The 19,542-nt window shown below is 45.0% G+C and overlaps 1 protein-coding gene across 1 annotated transcript in view; it reads right to left on the minus strand.

Annotated features, from left to right (window-relative positions):
* TTLL5 (tubulin tyrosine ligase like 5) overlaps positions 1–19,542 on the minus strand; it is a 279,763-nt gene that overhangs the window by 185,232 nt on the left and 74,989 nt on the right. The window contains exons 15-19 of the mRNA XM_045288172.1: positions 18,633–18,727; positions 16,541–16,582; positions 9,876–9,989; positions 9,538–9,629; positions 3,262–3,324 (exon numbers count right to left, since the gene is read on the minus strand). Of these exons, the coding sequence (XP_045144107.1) occupies positions 3,262–3,324; positions 9,538–9,629; positions 9,876–9,989; positions 16,541–16,582; positions 18,633–18,727 (406 nt within the window). The remainder of the gene's footprint in view (positions 1–3,261; positions 3,325–9,537; positions 9,630–9,875; positions 9,990–16,540; positions 16,583–18,632; positions 18,728–19,542) is intronic.

Here is a 19,542-nt window from a genome sequence, read left to right on the forward strand (position 1 = left end):
AATTAAATGGTCTCTATTTCCCACTCTGCAATCTTGTCCATACTCTATGGACAGACTGGAATGCCTTTGCGTAACTAATCAAACAGCTAAACATCTTTCTGACGCTTTCTGCTTCAACCAAGATCCATCTGCGAAAATTATGAGGAACCAACACACACACACACACACACACACAGCCAAAATGACAGCTATGAATTAACAGGTAACAACAGTGAATGCAGATGGATAAATACACTAGTCAAGAGACAGAGGAGAGCATAACTGATAAGAAAATAGGACCTATCAGTATGCTGCCTATTAGACAAAAAGACAAAAATAGACTAAAAATCAAAGGGCAGGAAAGAATCTATCAAGTTTATGGCAGTTTACAAAAAAGGAATGGCAATATTAACCTTTGATTAAATAGATTTCAAGGCAAAATACACACACACAAGGCACTGCATAATGATCAAAGAGACAACTGCATAGGAAGACGTACCATGATAAATACCCATGCAACGAAAGGCTCGATGAAAGACCTTCCAAAGACATTCATCAAACCCCCGTCCTGTGAGGAGAGGGAGAGACCCCACACCACAAGGCGGTCTCAAGACCACGCTCTCAAGGAAGGGCAGAACTAGCAGGAACTCCAGAGACAAAGGTGAGGTAAACAACTCAGCCCATTTGCCCTCCCAGGCGTGCCCTCCAGAACACGCCATCTAAATGCAGCACCGTATATACCGTATGTACTCATGTATAAGCTGAGTTTCAGCACATTTTTAATGCAGTTTCTGTGGTAAAGTTAGGTGCCTCGCCTGATATTCGGGTCAGCTTATACTCAAGTATATACGGTACATTCTTTTCCAGCACACAATGAACATTCTCCAGAATAGATTCTACGTTAAGCCTCAAAGCAAACATTAAAAACATTAAGATATTATAAATCAAATCAGCAATAGGAAGACAAGAAAAATAAAAAACATAGAAACTTGAATAGCACTCTGCTTTAAAACTACTGGCTAGTTGAATAAAGAATGAAATTTAAAATTCCTTGAAATTAATGAAAATGAAAATATGACATACCAAAGGGTTTGGGATACAGCAAAAGCAGTACTCAAAGGACAATTTATAGCAATACTTGCACACATCAAAGAAAAAACAAAATCAACACCCTATTCCAATATCAAACTAGAACAATAAACCTTTAGACACCAGAAGAAAAGAAATAATAACGAATACAGTAGAAATTAATGAATCGGGGGGAAAAAAACAATGGAAAGAATCAATAAGACAACATCTACCTGATATTAGCAATGCTACCCCTAGTTCGGTGTCCCATTCTGAATTGGCTTGAATGCCTGGCAATGTCCTGTGGTCAGTCAGCTGCTACCATTTTTGAATTATCATCAGCAAAATTTTGCTGACATGTGACATCAATGACAGTATTTGTTAATTTCCACATTTGATTGGATCCTCTTTCTATGGAAGGAGCACAAATACGGATCCTTGCCAGTCAGCTGGGCAAGCAGCTATGCACCAAATTTCTTGGCATAGATAAATGAGCATCCGGCACTTTTTGAAGCAACATAGTTGTTATTCCATCAACTCACAGGGTCTCATTTTTCACCCATGCTGTGCAGGGCAACTTGCACTTCTTCCTTCAGGACCACCTGGCTGTGAATTGGCAGTTCTTCTTGGCGCAACGATTCCGTGTGTGCTTCTCATCTTCTTCGGGTGCTGCACTGTTCAGTTCTTATGTGCATACTTAATTGTGTAAATTTTACCACCTGTGAAGGTTCACGTATAATCCACACACAAAATACTAACAGCTCCAGTATCAAAAGAGCCTCCTGTTTTAACCTGTAGTAACCCTGTTTCCTTTCCACTAGGCATAGCTCCCACTAATCTGCTATTATAACATTTTATCTTTTCAAAGAGTTATACAAATGGAATCAGGATGATAGATGCTGGATATATCTATAGAAAATTAATCTATGAGTGCAAATCTTCCCCAAGATATTTCCCCCCTCTCCCATGTCTTCTTCCCATGCTAATGTCCTGATATTGTCACATTATAATCATATAGTATTCATATGACATTAAATTTGTTCATTCAAATAACGGTTTTCTCTAGTTCAGCTCAAACCAAGAAAACCCTTCAGATAAAGCTTTAAAACGTCTGACAAAGTTACTCCGATGGATTCATAGCTTTAATCTACTCAACTGCAAAATCACAGTACTGAAAACGGACACACCAGAACACACCCTAGCAAAATAGGTAAACTCTTAACATAAAGGAAACTTATAACAAGTTACGGGGGGTGGGGTGTGTGCAGAAGGTTGAAAAATTGAGATGTATTTTCTAAGTAAATCCCCAAACCTCTTTTAATGAAAACAACCCATTGTAATTACTTACTTCCCAGGGGAGTATCACAAATTTTCAGACAAGGATTTCAAAGTCTACAAATTTCCTGACAATTAATCATGAGATTACAAGAAATGGCTGAAATCTGGGTAGCTGTTCAAAGAATCCTTTATAAAAACACACATCCTAAAAGTACAGATTTCTCTAAATAACGAGGGGGCCTCATTTCGACAATCAATTCTGGAATTGGTAGAAACGACTGAAATCTGGGTATCTGTTCAAAGAATACTTTACAAAATCACACATCCTAAAAGCACAGATTTCTCTAAATAAGGAGGGGGCCTCATTTCGACAATAAATTCTGGAATTGTTTTAGGATGTAGTTATGTCTCAGGCACTACAAAGGTATGCAGGGCTAAGTAATCCATGAAGTACTATGCATTTGAATCTCAATGTCGGTTTTCCGTGATTTCTCCTTACTTCCCCTCCTTAAGAAAATACCAGGTATTGTTTCTTACTCCTGTATTTATTTTGTGACTTTCCTCCCCGGTACCTTTCCTAATGCGATCATTCTATGTTCTTGCAGTAATAATAAATTTTTAAAAACTATCATATATCAAATCGTAAAGTCTGTGAAAATTATGTCTCCACTAAAAAGACCACAGCAGGGCCTTCCTTATGAAAAACAAAGCTCAGGGTGGCTGCTGGGAATTGCTCAAAGATCCGTTGGTTTCTGAGTATACTAAAAATTGTTAAGAGTTAATGATAAATCCTAGAAAAACGAGGTTAGAGTGTGCTTTCTGCAAGGACCCTTCTATCAGATATCAGAGGACATCCATAAAATAATGTCGTGCTTTTTTGGGTGACCTCATCATACATCCTAAGTATATTTATGATATTCATCAGCAAGTGCCCACCTGTCCTGGAAGAGACGTGTTGCCAGCATATAGTTCATGGAGGTCTTGTGTTCGAGGTAGGACCTGAAAAGCAAAGAAAGAAGTTGGTTTCCTTCATCTCGGTTCAGGGGGAAAATCCAGATATCAACCATGAACCAAGCACTGGTGTGGCAGGTTACTCACTGAAGCCTGTTTCTAAAGCTACATGGCAATAGAGGAGATAGCTAGCTACCCAAGTGAAATTCACAAAACATGGGAGCAGCATCAGATAGACGACAGCAAAAAGAGGAAAAGAAATAGAAGACTTCATTTAGAAAATAAAAAGATAAAGCAGGACTTCTCAGATGGATAAAAAATGATCTATCAAATTCAGAGGCTAACACTGTAAGATAAAAACAAACACAAACACCAAACAGCTATACATACCTGGGAGAAAGAAGTTCAATGAAGCTCGAAATAGGAACACGAAAGGCTTTGAAAATATAGATGAGAAAAACTATGCTACGTGCACCAATGAAACACTATGAACTGTTAAATAATGAAGAATCTACGAAACACCTCATTTACAATATGGATAAAACTGGAGGACAATATGCTAAGAGAAATTAGTTGATCATCAAAGAGCAAATAATATATGAGACTAGTTTGTAAAATGTCAAGAAAAGGTTTTCACACCACAACAAACATTCTTTGATGGGCCCTAGGGGCGGGAGAGGGAGGGAGAATAAGTCACTGGCTAGAAGATGTGCTAACTTGGGGCAATATAACATAAGTGGGAGGTTGGTCAATAAAGGCAAAATGGAAGCAGGGAAAGATACTGGAAGAAGTATGAGAGTTAAAGGCCACAGAGGCAAACACTGTTGCATCCAAGTCCTGTGATAATGGTCATCTGTGAGGAGATGCTGGGATAGACAGACAGGCTGGCCAGGGGTGGGAGGAAGGAAGAATTGGATGATCCTCACAAAGAGAGGCAGAGTTGATGAAGGCTATTTGTACATGGGTCTTTATCTTTGTGAAAGAAAGACAAGAGTTTTCCACTCCCAGAAAGTTAAGAGTCTCTGAAACTCACAGGGGCAGTTCTACCCTGTCCTATAGGGTCACTATGCGTCACCATTGGCTCGATGGCAGTGAGATGCATCTTTGCTGCAAAGACACTCATGAACGAGACAGAACAAACAAGGGGGAAAGTTTTGAAAACTTCTTAAATATAACCACCTCTCTTGTCCCCAGGCCTCAGAACCAGTCTCAGAGGACCCCCAAAATCAATTATTAAGTCCACAAAGACAATCTTTATATTCTATTTTGGTGAGAAGACTCCCGAGTGGTCACCCAAGGTGCAGCTCTTCGTTTTCCCTGGTCTGGAAGAAAGACAATGGAAGCAGTTCGCCCGCTGGACTAACGGACAGCCCAAGTTTCAGACTCCACAACCCCAAGGGCAGAGCAACTCGGTGGTGTCCTGCTTCCGCTACCAACTGCTCATAAAGGGATCGCAGAAGGCCTAGGGCAGAGTGAAGAAAAAAATGTGGAACAAAATTCAAAATAATAAAAACACAAGGCTTACTGCTCCGACAATGCCAGAGTACCAGAAAGATGTTCACTGGTGTTTCACTGACTGCCAAGGCCCTTGACTGTGTAGACCATAATAAACGGTGGATAACCCTGAGCGGAATGGGAATTCCAAAACACTTCATTGTGCTCACACACGTGGACCAAAAGGCAGTTGTGCAAATGGTACAAGGGCATACCACAGGGTTTAAAACCAGGAAAGGTGTGCGTCGGGGTGTCTTCCTCTCACCCTACATATTCAAACTGTAAGCTGAGCAGATCATGAGAGAAGCTGGATTATATGAAGAAGCATGTGGCATCAGGATTGGAGGAAAGCTTATAACAACCTGCGATATGCAGATGCCACAACCTTGCTTGCTGCAGTGAGGAGGACTGGAAGCCCTTGCTGATGAAGATCCGGGATTGCAGCCTGCAGTCTGGATTACGACACAATGTGAAGAAGACCCAAATCCTCATCGCTGGACCAAACGGGTAACATTATAAATGGAGAAAAGGTTGAAGTAATCAAGGATTTCATTTTGCTTGGATCCATACTCAATGCTCATGCAAGCAGCAGTCAAAAGTTCAAAAGAGATTGCATTAGGTCAATCTGCTGCACAAGACCCCGTTAGAGTATGGAAAAGCAAGGGAGTTTCTTTGAAGACTAAGGAACACCTCCCCAGAGGCATCGTATTTTCCACTGACGCCCTGCATGTGAGAGTTGGACAATGAATAAAGAAGACTGAAGAAGAATTGATGCATTTTAAAAAGTCATTTTATTGGGGGCTCATACAACGCTAATCACAATCCATATATCCATCCATGTGTCAAACACATTTGCTGCCATCATCATTCTCAAAACATCTGCTTTCTGAGAACTGATGCATTTGAATTGCGGGGCGAGAGAAGAATACTTAGAGTACTACGACTGCCGAAAGGACAAACAAATCTGTCATGGACGAAGCAACAGCCAGAGTGCTGCTGAGAGGTAAGGACGCTAAGACTTCCTCTGACGTGCCTTGGACGGATCGTCAGGAGAAACCAGTCCCTGGAGAAGGACATCATGCTTGGTAAAGCAGACGGACAGTGAAAAGGAGGAAATCCCTCCAGGAGACAGACTGACACAGTGGCTGCAACAATGGGTTCAGGCACGGAAACAAGAGTGGGGATGGCGCAGGCGCAGGCCCAGGCAGTGTTTCATCTGTGGTGTACTGGGTCGCGATCGGTCAGAACTGTCTGGATGGCACCTGTCAACAGTAACTACTGGCCAGACAGAAACTTGAAACTCCTGAGACCATGGCCCTAGGAGTCTAGAAAAAAAACTCAATCCCATGGCTCAATTGGCAGCCAAACCATGGACAGGTCTGTAAGGGGAGTATGTACCTTAGAATAATCAACCATCTGAAATCAGAAGGGGGTATTTATCTAAGGACAAAGTCCAGGGAGGAAGTGGAGTAAGTAATGGAACATTTAAATCAATGAGATGAAACAGAATGTGTATGAACTGTCAAACAGAAAACTGATCTGTTCTGTAAACCATCACCCAATTCACAAGAGGTTTAGTAGAAAATAAAATACTGATGGGGACTGTACTTCAATCGAGTTATTCCTCCACTCTCTTTCTAGACTGTCTTTCTTCCTTTGGACACAGCGGGAAAGACCAGCTGCTAGAAAGTGACGTCATGTTTAGTAACATCAGTAAAAACGGGGGACATCCTCAAGGAGAGGGAGTGCCCTGATAGTGGCTACAATGGGCACAAGGTATATCACAGACCACAGTGATGGCATAGAAGCTGGCAAGTGTACCCTGTTATACTTAAGTTGGCCACGAGTCAGAGCTGATTTGATGGTAACTGATGACAACACTTCCCAACTTTAAAGGAAACTTGTACATGTGCATTGTTGGATAATATGCACCACCAGTCCATTTCCACTTTCTCCGTACAGTTCTCCGACATGGATCCTGCAGTAGAACACAGCCAAAACCCTCCACATCTCCCCGAATCACGCCTCTCAGCCTTTCTAGTTAGTCATACTTGATTTATCATAGAGCAGTGGGGTCCAGAACTGCTCAGTTGCTGACCAAATGGTCGGCAGTTCAAGACCCACCAGCCAGGTCATGTGAGAATGGTGGGGCAGCGTGCCTGTGCAAAGAGGCCCGCCTTGGAAACCCCGTGCGTGGGGCGGGCCTACTCTGTCCTATGGGGTTGCTGTGAATCGGAAGCAACTTGAGGGCAATTGGTTTGGTTTTATCTTCAAGAAGCACTTCAGTCCACCCCATGGTGGGGAACCCTTTTCCAACACAGATGCTCCAAGTCTGCAGAGAAGGCGTCCTTATCTAACGACCCTAGTCGCTCTCTTGAGGGGCCTGCTTCACATAGTACACTTTTCTCTTAGAAAGCAGCATGAAGCAGTGAGCAAAACGTAGGGTTCAGAGTAAGAATTCCTAAATGAGAGGCCAGTGTGTGATCGTGGGCAAGCCGTATGACTTTACTCATCCTTCATTACCTCATCAAGAAAATGGGAATGATGTGCAAAGACTTACACAAATACGTACAGTTTTTACTTTATATATAAATAATCCTTCCGTAGTCATACTGCTTACTCTCAAAGGGCAGAGGGATCCCATCTAACATTTAGGTTATGCTCCAAAGTACCACGTAAAGTACTGGATGGTTGGCTGGCACTCAACAAATACATATTAATAAAAGGGCCTATTAGGAGATGAAAGTATCGTCCACATACTAAGTGAAGGCAGTTCAATGAGTTTAATATTCTTGGCCTCTCTCAGTCTTTTCTCTTTCTCGAAAGCCCGGAGGGTGGAGAGGGCTTATCTGATTAATAATTAAGATAAAACAAACAGAACACACTCTAATGAGCATGTCTTTTCTTTCTCTTGGGAAACAATTCCCCTTAGACAGCACACATCCTCTGCTTCTCCCTCGTTAACACAGCTCAGCTCAACTTGGCGTATAAACAGCCTTTGGGGGGTCTGTATGTGGGAGCACATTTGCCTGCAGCCAGACAGAACCAGGGCACTGGGCCTCCCAGCCAAGGCTGTCAGAAACAAAGGTGGCACTTTGGCTTCATCTATCACATTCTCATGCGCTTCAGAACTGAATCCATAAAGCACATCCTAAGGGGTTTTCTCTAAAAAGCCTGGGGAAGAGGTACTCAAATTACCACCCTGCATGGTAGAGCACTCAGAGTGGAGGCACCACGTTCATTCATTAAAGCTGCTGTGTCCTAAAAAACGCAAAACCTCACATTTTTACCCCAAAAAACATTTAAAAAATCCTTCCATTTACTTTTGAAGAAAACCCAAGCACTACCTTTCTATGGAATCCCTGTGTCTTTCAAGGGGGGCCCTACTTGTAGTTGTGGGTCCGCAGAGAAGAAAGAGGAAGAGCCCAGTGGGGATGGATCTCCACAGTGGCAGCCACATGGGCTCAAACATCACAACAGGGATGACACAAGACCCACAAGGATGACATGTCGTGTTGAGGGTCAATATGGGTCAGACCAACTTGACAGTACCATGTTCCAGAACACAGGACAATCTTGGGGGGCAACCGAGGCAACCGGCATCACACAGTTCACAAAGACAATGGTCTATAGTCAGTCTACTTTCGTGAGTAGCCTGCAGGGTTCAATAGCTCATGAAGAGCTAATAACAATGAGTATAAGAAAGAAGAAAACAAATATGCACAAATATGCTTGACACAATTGATGTATGGAATGTTATAAGAGCTGTAAGAGCCCCCAATAAAAATGATTCTTTATAATAAATAAATAAAAGAAGAAAATGTTCAAAAATTGACTGGTGATGATTGCACAACTCTTCTTGATGTGAACGAACTACTGAATAGTATGACATGTGAATTCAATGTCAATAAAAGTGCTAACACAACGAACAGTCTCACGAGCAGCCATCCACGTGGAGTAGAGAGAAGTGATGAAAACTGACACCCAGATGGAAACACTCAGTCCCAGAGACGGACGGCCACAGACGCCAGTCTTCACAATGCTGACAGGACCTAGGAGAGCTGGGCGGTGGCCGGCTACCACCAGCACCTGTTCTAAAGAGAACCACAGGAGCACGTCCTGAAGAGTGGGAGAGGAATGCGGATGAGAGTTCAAAATCGAGAGCGACTGATGGGACCACCAAGACAAGGCGCCGTAGTCACCTCTCAGGTCTGGAAGTAAACCCATCCCGTATTAGGGTCAGCAACCATTACATCTCACAAGGGCAATGCTTTCCCAAGGACAATGTTCCGAGGGCTGGGGGGGAGGGGTGGAAACGGGAAGCGCAGGGAGGGTGTGGGTGGAGTGCTGGTGCAATGAGGGGTGGACCTGGACGTGTCCATCAGAATGAGGCACACACTGCAGGACGGTCTGCTCTGTGAACCTTAACCTAATTCACAAAAGAATTCAAATAAATAAACAATACATTGTTTATGTATCACAGAGATAAAAGACTTTTTACCAAAGTTACTAAAAAGCACAAAATTCAGGGTTACCCCCGAGTTGGAAGGTTAGTTAGGAAGGTGAAAGGATTTTATGTGTCGGGAACAGATTAAATCATTGTTAATGCTCCAGTTCTTGGGATGAGTGACAATCATATTATTAAATACACAGTAATAACAAAGACAAGGGCACCAGGCAGAGACCAATGATGACACTGGGTCATAATTAATCCAATTCTGTGGACCTGAGGTACAGATTGAGGGGGGAAAAGGGTAGTCACCTCACCCATATATTTCCCATGTCTCTGATGTAGGGAATATTCGAATAAATCCACCTCTCCGATCATTCTCCTCCTTCACTCGCCGTAACACTTTGATCTAGATGGCAGAAGAGAAAACCAAGTGAATACCCATCTTGAAACCTGGATCCACGCGGTGACAGGACAGAGGAGCTGTGACCATGAGCAGAAGCAGGACAGGAGGACCACGGAGGCCGGTCAAATGCTCCCGAGGCTTCCTTTTTCAGTGGGAGCCATAAGCCTGACATTAACCTGGTGAATCACGCAGTTATTTGCAATGAACCCTGGGGTAACCCATAAAGGCTGAAAACGGAGCTTTCTTTACCTCCTCCATGGACAGACCAAGCACAGAACCACCTAACTTCCCTGGCGCCTTCTCCCGGGCGGAGCCCACCAGGTTCTTCATTTCTGCGTCGCTGGCAGAGAGCGGACGGGAACGCTAAAGACAAGGGAAGAAGATACAAACACGCTTGTCATCTTTCTTCACATCCCTTGGTTCATCCCCTCGGCATCATTATCTTCCCCAATACATAGGCGTTCAAGCCAATAGCTCATTTTCTATAACTAATCAATTAGCCTGCATCTCTGGGAAGCCAAGGAGAGCTGGTAAAATCACAGGCCAGGAGGAGAAGCAGAGCTGTAGGGCAACACTGAGGATTGAGAGAGAAAATACGTGGCTTTCTAAGCCAGTGCTTATTGCTCATCTGATACCTGTGAGGATCGGAGACACTCGGAGAAGCAGCCATACAAAGGAGTCAAAGGTGTAACGCTTCAGCAGGTATTCATTTTATTCTTCAGAGTTAAGAGCACAGAGATCGGAGAGATGAAACCGTCACGGATGAAGCTGATGCACTCTGGGATGTTTTCGAACTCGAGGGGTCAAGTACAGAAATGCGTCCTCAGTGTCAGAGAAGAGCTGTGACCAAAAGGCCACAAGTTGGGTGGCACTGTGGCGGCCAAACTTCAAGAGACTTGGGACAAAGACAACATTCCAGAGAAGCAGCCAAGTGGGTCATGTTCCTCACTGATCCCAAAGATGATGTGGGCTCTTTTGTTTCTGAGTGATGGTCAAGGAAACTAACTGAATACAAAAGTCCCTGTCATTCCGATGGTGATGCAGGGCAGAGAAATGTGATGCAAGCCTGTGGGCAAGCAGCCTGATGATACAGGGTCACGCAACAGGGGAGGGAAGCCTGGTAGTACAGGATTCCGGCAACAGGGGAAGTGACTGAAGAAGAAATCATTCAAGCAATGTGGATACAAATGATTGTGCTTGAAGTAACTTCCAGCAAGAGAGAAAGCCTTATTGTGAGCCAGTCTTTTTCTCCCCTTGTAGACAATCTGTCACCATATTTTGGTAATTAACTTGTGATCTTTTCACCAACACCTACAAATGACCATACAGGTTTCACCTTTAGAAGGCGGGAAATGGATTACCTTCGGAGATCAATACTCAAGAATTTTCAGAGAATGAGGGCTGTAAAGAAAGGAGCTATATAAATAAGAGAGAGCCATATAAATAAAACTATGAAATCAGCAAGCGTAAGTGTCGTGGGAAAGCAGAAATCTATCTGTTTAGTTTTACTGTCTCATCTGCAGCCGCATTGGTGCGGGGGAGGAAATGCAATGGAACAAACGGACTCTTGAACAAGTACAAGAGTAAACGAATGTGCTGACACGCCGCTCAATCATGATTGGAATTGAGACTGCAGAATTGTGGGAACATTAACTCTCTGAGACTAAACAGTGGGTATGGAAAAAAGAAGGAAAGTGTAAGTATTTAGGAAGAAACTCTGTACACTTGGTATAGCCACCAAAAATAGTCTCTAGATTGTGAACATGGTATTTAGTTTATAATTTGGAAAAGCCAAAACACTAAATGGAGGCTTCGAGGTGTGTTCGCATCATCACACGCCGTATTTATGAAACACTCTTTTCTAGGGGCAGACAGTGAAGGACTCCGCTCCTCCCTCTGCAGGAGGAGCTGCTGAAAACGACACATGCAGCTTCGAAACACTGTCAGATACCGAGGGCCCAATCGATGGAGGCAGGACATCGTCGGACACAGTGCTGGAGGCCAGGCCCCTCGAGATGGAGGCCCCTCGAAGTGCGACTGAGGAGAAGACGATTCTCAGCGTGGAGTCCACCATAAAGTCCTGGGTCCCATAAAGCCTGTGGGAGCAGAGCCTTTGGTATCTTCTTCAGCTGGTAGGAAATGACTCGTGGTAAGGAGCAACAGTTGCAAACATCTGACAGTGATCGGAACAGGGGCTATTTAAAGTATGAATCTAGGAAAGTCCCAAGTCATCCAGGATGGAATGGACTGCATGAAGATCCACAGCCCAAACACTAGTGAGCTGAAATGGACTGATATTGGCCAAGTTAGTTACTTATTTTTAATCATTTTACTGTACAGATAGTACAGCAATCCATAATTCAATTGGATCAAGCATAATCAATCTTACCATTACTGCCACCATCATTTTCAAAATGACACTGGCCATTTTAAATCAGAAAGCCATATGGTTTCCTATGCTGGGAGTAACGCTTCAGGAAGAAAAGCGTGGCACTCACTTAAAAAGGACACTTCAAAAGCCAATCTGTTCAGTGACATCAAGTGATGACTACTTCCAACGGCCATCATGACGGGACTGCTTTATGATGGAATACTATTCCCAGCTCCCAACTGGCTGAGATCTCCGTGATGTGCCCTACCTCTCCACCAATCCCAAACCCGTTCAGCAGCCCCACTCGCTCAGACACCTGGGCTCATCACCTTTCAGAGAGCTGCCCTCAGAGAGGCTCACAACCGTTCTTTTCGTTACTCAGATCCCATGATGCTGCTGGGAGGGGAGGTACCACGTGCATGAATGTTGGTTGTCTGGGAGGGGCACGTGGGCATTCCGGCAGGGGCGGGGCGGGGCTTCAAGGGTTGAGAAAGGAAGGTGCTGAAGGGTCATGATGCCCCATCAGACGAAGACAAGGAAAATAACGAAGGTCTGTGCTACCCCACGAGGGGCAAACACGTGGGAGGGACTGCCTCCAATCTGTTCACTGGCTCATTGTACCCTAAACGAGCAGCAGGGCTAAAAGGAAAAGAGGAACGGAAAGGGGAAAGTAACAGCTACTGGGGCTCAAGCACCCTTCAATGCGTCTCCAAAATCCACCCAGGCTCCTGTGTTTGGGAGAAAAACGGCTAGAAAGCCTACGGCTAAAAAGACAAGAAAGTATTCTGTCCATGTAGGTTCCTCAATCTTTAAAATATGTGATTTTGAAAGTTAACAAGTAAAAAATGTTTTATCAACACAGGGTCTGCCCGAATGAGTCCATTCACAAAGAAGAAACGCACTTCTTCAAGCACCACAAGGCACCGCTGTTCTGCTGAGCCAGTGGCTGGATGCCTCCACTTGCTGTATCTGTTAATGTGGCTAACTAGAAAGGGATGAGACCGGAATTGGAGACACAGGCAAGAGGAAAAGGGAGAGAAAGAAAAGATAAGAAGGGGGGAAAGACAGCAAACTAGAAGGGCTTATGAGTGCCAATGAGATTAAAAGGGGAAAAAATTAGTCAGACTGATTTGCAAAGTCATTGGCCAGCACAAAACAGCACAGATGCAAGCCGCGCTGCGGCTCTAGGGGGTTCTGTGGGTGGCAGTTACAATACAGGCACGGACGCCAAGGGGTCGCTGAAATGCAACAGGCAAAGTAAGCTTCTCTGAATTCAAAGACTCGCTGTTCCTGGCAAGAGGGCACAGAGTTAAGAGTGCCAGGTGCGCAGACAAACTTCACACCACCAGACCACTGTCCAGCTAAGAAGTCCACTCCATGGCATGGGGCTTGAGTGCGTGGACAACGTCATGACTCCGGAAGAGGAAGCTTCCTACATCTACCCCTTATTACCGCGAGGGAAGCACACAGACAGGAGACCAAAGCCCAACCAGCAGCCATCGAGCTGGTGCCGGGCTCACGGCGACCCCACAGCACAGGGGAGAACTGTCCCGGGGGCTTTCCAAGAGAGTAGCCCTTTAGGGAGGGGAGTAAGTCCCATCTTTCCCTCTCAGCGCAGCTGGTGGTTTCTTATTACAAAACTACAGAAACTTACCCAAGCCATTTACAGTTATGATTGGAATATGAAGAAGTGAGAGGCTATCAGAGGATTAAGAAAAAGCAAATGTGGAACCAATCTTTACAAATGTGGGACGTGCACTCCCAGGGTACCACCTGATAACTCTAACTCGAATTCCTAGTAAGACAAGAGAAGATATTAAACTGGAGGACGAAACAGGCAAATGTTCAGGGTTCTTTGGAGATTGCTTTATTTATCTTAAAATAGGCTTTTACGTTTTTAAATTTTTTTGCTACAGATAAAAATGGTTTTTTTTAAAAAACGTGGGGGTGGGGAGGGCTGGGGAATACAGCAAATATATTTAATGCCTTTGGATTTTAGAGAAGCATTTGAAAACAACTTTGTAAAATTTTTATGCTGAATCAAGTTTAGTGTCATGACCTAGTGAATATAATAACCGTGACAAAAACAGAAAGTAGTTTTTTAAGTATAATTTTGTGTGGCATTTGGTTCCATGATAAAAACACATTTGCTCTTAAAAAAAAGTATAACTAAGGTAAGATAAATAATCAAGCTAGGAAGGGATTTTAGGAGTCGATACAGGTTGAGCATTACCTGGACAGAGAAAGAACGCAGCAAAGAAATCTGTGGATGACAGCAAACACGCACACCAAGGCTACAGAGGTGACCAACAAAGTGGTATCAGGTACTGGTGACACCAAAGGGAGAGTCCAAACAGGACGCGAAGGTATAAACTGCGGGTCCAGCACCATCCTACTGGTTTACTGATGGCCTCTGCTTTCTCACCATAACTCCACCTAGATGTTCTCAAACTCAGTGGGCAGAAGTGGAACTGGCTCCCAGAGAGGGAAGGAAACATGCTCAAGATCTAAGGAAGATTGTACTTCTTACCTCCAACAACACACCTTACAAGAAGGCTGCCACACATTTCTGGAATAATTCCATTACCTTTCATTCCACTTTTTCTCGTCATCTTTTTGAAGCGCCCTCACATGTATGTTTCTTGGTCAACTCTACCTCCCTGGGTGTTTTTGTATTGAGCTATGCCAATGTATTTCTTGACGTGTTGCCGTGAAAAATCAGCACAAGTGCGATTTACAAACCTCATGGGGCCAGGAAACCAACTGACTGAAAAGCTTATACTGGACACGTGGTTTGCATAAACGGATGGTAGTTCCTTGGCTGATCATGACCCGAAGTCTAAAGTTCATAAGCCTGTGTTGTCTTTATAACACTAACAAATAATGTCTGACGGGGGGCACAGGGATTTTGAACCACAGAGAGCCCCGGAAAAAGGGAGCGATGTAGGATGTGCTAACAGATTCAAAAAGGCAGGGCTGACAAGAGGCCCCAAACGACATCGCTTGGCAATCTGCAGCAATTAGGAAGACGCTGTGACGTCATGGTCTAAACGATCAGCGCAACGGATGTCTTTCCTTTCTCACTGAGATCTGATGAAAGGTGTGCTGACCAATGTGGAGGGGAGAGCGCTCCACTGACAGATCTGCTGGCAAAGAAGAACACGGCATGGGAGTTGAGTCCCAGATGTGACGCGCATAAAGCCGGTTGAATAAAGCCACAGAGGCCTGCTGCCTTGTAAGCTCTTTGCAAATACGGAACTACTGGAAAGAAGCCTGGCTCTCCAACGGGGTTAATTACAACCTATGAAATTCAAGCAATGTGGCTAATGTAATAGAATTAAGGTACAGAAAGAAAAATTAAGATTAGAATTACATCCCAAAGCGTCATCTTTGGAATCAAATTTAGAAGGCTGCGCGCAATGGTACTTTTAGTATCCTCCTGAAACAGATTATTTCGAGAGATATTTAGAATGTATGCTCTTAAGTCAAGAGCCTTGCTTTCGTGTGTGCCACACACACCCCCGCCCCCACCTCCCTGCCACAGATAACAGTTAGTACACATCACGTATAAATCGCTGTATAAAATGCTACTATTACAGAAGCTGGAATTCAAGCACCTAAACACCAGAGCACCAATTCCAGAGCCACATTAACCAGTTACCAAATCTAAACAAGGCCATCTGTTGAGTAGTCCTTTCTTTCTCTCTCTCTTGTTTTGTTGTTGTTGTTGCTGTCATTTTGTGGATTTACATAAACCATGTAAGTCATTTTATCAGAAACGGTAGCTGAGAAAATTACAACTGAAGCTGCCAAGCTCACCAGAAACGTTATCAGAGAGAACGAATGCCAAAATAAATACACTGGGAGCATTTTGGAAAGAGCTAAGAGTTGCAAGTGACACACTTATGTATGAGAACATCCCTCCACCCCAAAGAAGCAAACAGCAGGAGCAGGGTCCCCACTGCTGTCCTAGCCCCCCAGAAAAGATACTAGAAAGTGGTTGGTAGCTCAAATACTGCTATCAAGAAGAGAAAGAAAACAAACGTCAGAGAGAAAGAAGAAATACTTAGTCTTTCTTTAAAGGCAGCCAGCAAGCACTGGCGGTACTAATTATAGCAGAGTTTCTAAGACTCAGAAAAGGCCAAAACAAGATGTATAAAGAGGCCAGCTGCTAGGAGACACAATTACAGCCCAACACCCAGTTTCTAACAGTACGCTGCAACAGTGATACTTGGGTCAAAGCAAAAGCTACATTTGTGAAGCTGTTCATCCAAGCCTATTGCCTCCACTGGAAAACCCCCAACGGGAAAGAGAAGCCGGGCTCCCTCGTTCCTGCATGCGCCACTCTTCTGTTCCCCACCCAAGACGAGCTCCATGTATGCTCTTTTATGTTACTGAACTGTATAAATGCAGACGCACAAAACCTGTACTGCAAAAAGACTGACCAAGGCTACATAAATAAATAAAGCATTTGGTGGGGTGGTGGTGGTGAGGGGCATGGAAATGAAATTCAAACAAAGTCTGCAAACGATCCAGAACTTACCTGCTTGGCATTTGATGAGTGAAACTGTGCAGACACTGGACGCTATAAAAGACAGAGAAATGGAATGAAGCCTTATCTTCTCCTACGATGTCTGCATTTTCCATTCCGTTTTGGTCAAAAGGAGAAATGTGATGTCAAAACAGAGACTGAGGCTCAAGCTCTCCACACTCACTGGCTATCAGTTTAGTGGTGTTTATTAGTCCTTCGCACACCATTTTCCCCATGGGGGTCTCTATCCCGGCTTCACCTGCTCACTACAGAGAGCACAAGCTTATTCCTGGGCACTGAAGACCCTGGCGGTAACTACTCCCCCTGGTCTGCCTGTTTCTAACAGCCACACCACTAATCCACACTTCTTTCCATAAGCGTCCTGGAGGCCACCTGTGGATGACGTCCTGCCAGTACCTACTAGGTAGCAAAACAAATGGTGACTCCATACGACTTGCACAACGTCCCCAACAAAAGCTGATGGGCATGCTAGGGCACGGGATCCCTGCTGCCAAGATTGGCCTCAGCTACCTTCTAGGAGGGGAACCTGGCAAAACTATGCTCAAGCTGCACAGACAGACAATCCTGTACACAATCTCTGGCCACAGATACTGCAGGAAGCACTTTGCAAAGGATTGCCTAAACTAGGTTTCCCCAGTCTACCGAGATCCATCCTTGACCTTTTTTTGTGCTGACATTTTACAAAACGCCTTTGTTTGTGACGATGCCCCAGAGCTTGGATTACTTTTAATGCAAGACCACATCCTAGAGGTGGAGTGCACCGTTTCACATCACAGCTCCCAGTAGGGAATCATTCTAGAGCTCAGGGCCACAGGCAGGTGGTCCAAAGACGGAATCCAGCCCACAGACGCCTGCAACTGTACAAATTACATAAAGGAGTTGGCAATATTTTAAAATCAGGTTTGTGATTTCTCCTGACACCAGAGGGGGCACTGACAATACTGAGCCTGCACTCCTGCCTGGCAGTGACCCAGGGCACATTCTTCACAGCGCAGTCCCTTGGAGGAGAGACCGGGTGCTCAGCAGGGGACCTCAGGCACATCCCTCTGCTGCCTTATCCCAGGCCAGACTTCACCTGCCTACAGGCCCAGCTGATGAAAAGTTAGCAGGAGAAGGAGGGTACACAAGGGTGCTGGGCAGATAGGGCACCACTGCATGAGATGAGCAAGCAGACGGAAGAGCAGCAGGGGCCACTGGAGTCAGGAAAGGAAGAGAGAGAAGAGGAAATTGCTTCTGCCTCGGAAGAGCTTGTCATCCAGGGGAAAGAGGGATAGTTTCAAAGCACCGAATCAGTGACTGCAAAGCACCGCAATACAGAAGCGGCAGAGAAAGGTGGAATGAAGCGTAAAGGTCATGGCAGAGCAGGATGGACAAGGTTCACAAGGTCTCCGCCATTTGTGAGCCGGCGCAGAGGGGAAGCTTTCAGAGGAGTGATCCTTAGGGCCAGAGCACCGGTGTGGAAGCTGGCAGGGTCTCAACAGGCAGTGAAGGATCAGAGGAAGGCGTGAGTGGCCAGCGTGCCTGGCTGGGCTAGAACAAGAACACAGGCCAGGCAGGCAAAGACTGGCGCAGAGAGCAATCACATGCGAGCTTTCTGACATGGGCACGTTTCTGAGGACATTTCCTGCATTTCACCGCAAGCCACTTTGAGGGCCCCTTTGAAGAGAGCCCCCTGAAGAGAAGACAAGCCGCTTCTCCAGTTGCACATCGTCTGAAGCTATGTGAACATCAAAAAGGACGCAGTGGAGTGATGACCAGGAATGAGGAGGCTGTCTCTCCGTGCCTGGTTCATGAGCACATTAGTCTGAGAGGGGGAAGGAGTAGGTGTTCACAACCAGGGAGAGAGGCACGGCGAGGAAGGCAGCAGCCCAGAGGGGACAAAATCAAACAGCAGAGAGGGAAGTGTGTTTGAAAGCACTGCGAGCATGTGGCCAGGGGCCACAGCTGGACAGAAGTGCCTCCTGCCTGAGTGGACCCCCAATCTCCGGCTCTCCCAGGCCTCACAGCCTCAGCTGGCCCATCTACACCAGCTGCTATTTCCCACGAAGGTTTCTGTGGGCTCCCTGCTGCTGACCGGGCTTACCTGTGGTTTTGGAAAAGGGTTTCTCCTGGAAGTCTCAAAGGTGGGATAAATGGGCCGGGTGGACGCCCGCTGGGAAGGATCTTGACACACAAATCCTGAATGTGGAAGAGGCCATTTGAGAAAAAAAAAAGTTTTAAGATACAATTCACATATCATACACTTCCACAGTTAATTGTATTAAAAAGAGATGTACATCCTGGCCCACCAAGCCTCGAGGACGATATTCCTGCTCAGAGCAGTTAATGCAGAGAGGACCATATATGGCTGGCCTCACGACGAGACAGGACATCCCTCACTGACCCATAATCCTACAGGGGACAATACTGGAGACACAGTGTGGGAACTGCGCCCAATCTGACCCCACCACACCGAGGCAAAACACTAAGGGTATGCAACAGAACAGCAAGGGGAGCACAGCAAGAAAGTCCTGAGGAATACCAAAAATAGACCCTGGGGCCAAGGCGTGGCACTCCATCAGACTTGACTGGAAAACACTCCTAAAGGTCAACAAACAGACCTTGAACTATTCACAGGATTTTCTTTTTTTGTGTCATTGGTTTTTTGTTGGTGTTGTTTTGTTTTCTTTTGTTGCTTTGTTTTGCTCTGTCTTGTTTTTGTGCATATTATCTCTGCAGGTCTATCTGGATAAACAATCCTGAGGAGAAAACAACAGGACCAACAGTTCCGGAAGTGGGGGTGGGGTGGACATGGGAGAAGGGTGCAGGGGAAGTGATGTTAACAAGCCCAAGAACCAGGGAACAACAAGTGATCCAAAATCAGTGGCGAGGAGGGTGTAAGAGGTCTGGTAGGGCTTAATCAAGAGCAATGTAACTGAGAGGAATTACTGAAACCCAAAAGAAGGCTGAGCATGATAGTGGGACAAGAGGAAAGTAAAAATAAATACAGGAAA

This window comes from Echinops telfairi, unplaced genomic scaffold (genome assembly GCF_000313985.2).
Source record: "Echinops telfairi isolate 266 unplaced genomic scaffold, ASM31398v2 ScPeMD7_18;HRSCAF=68, whole genome shotgun sequence".
NCBI lineage: Eukaryota > Metazoa > Chordata > Mammalia > Afrosoricida > Tenrecidae > Echinops > Echinops telfairi.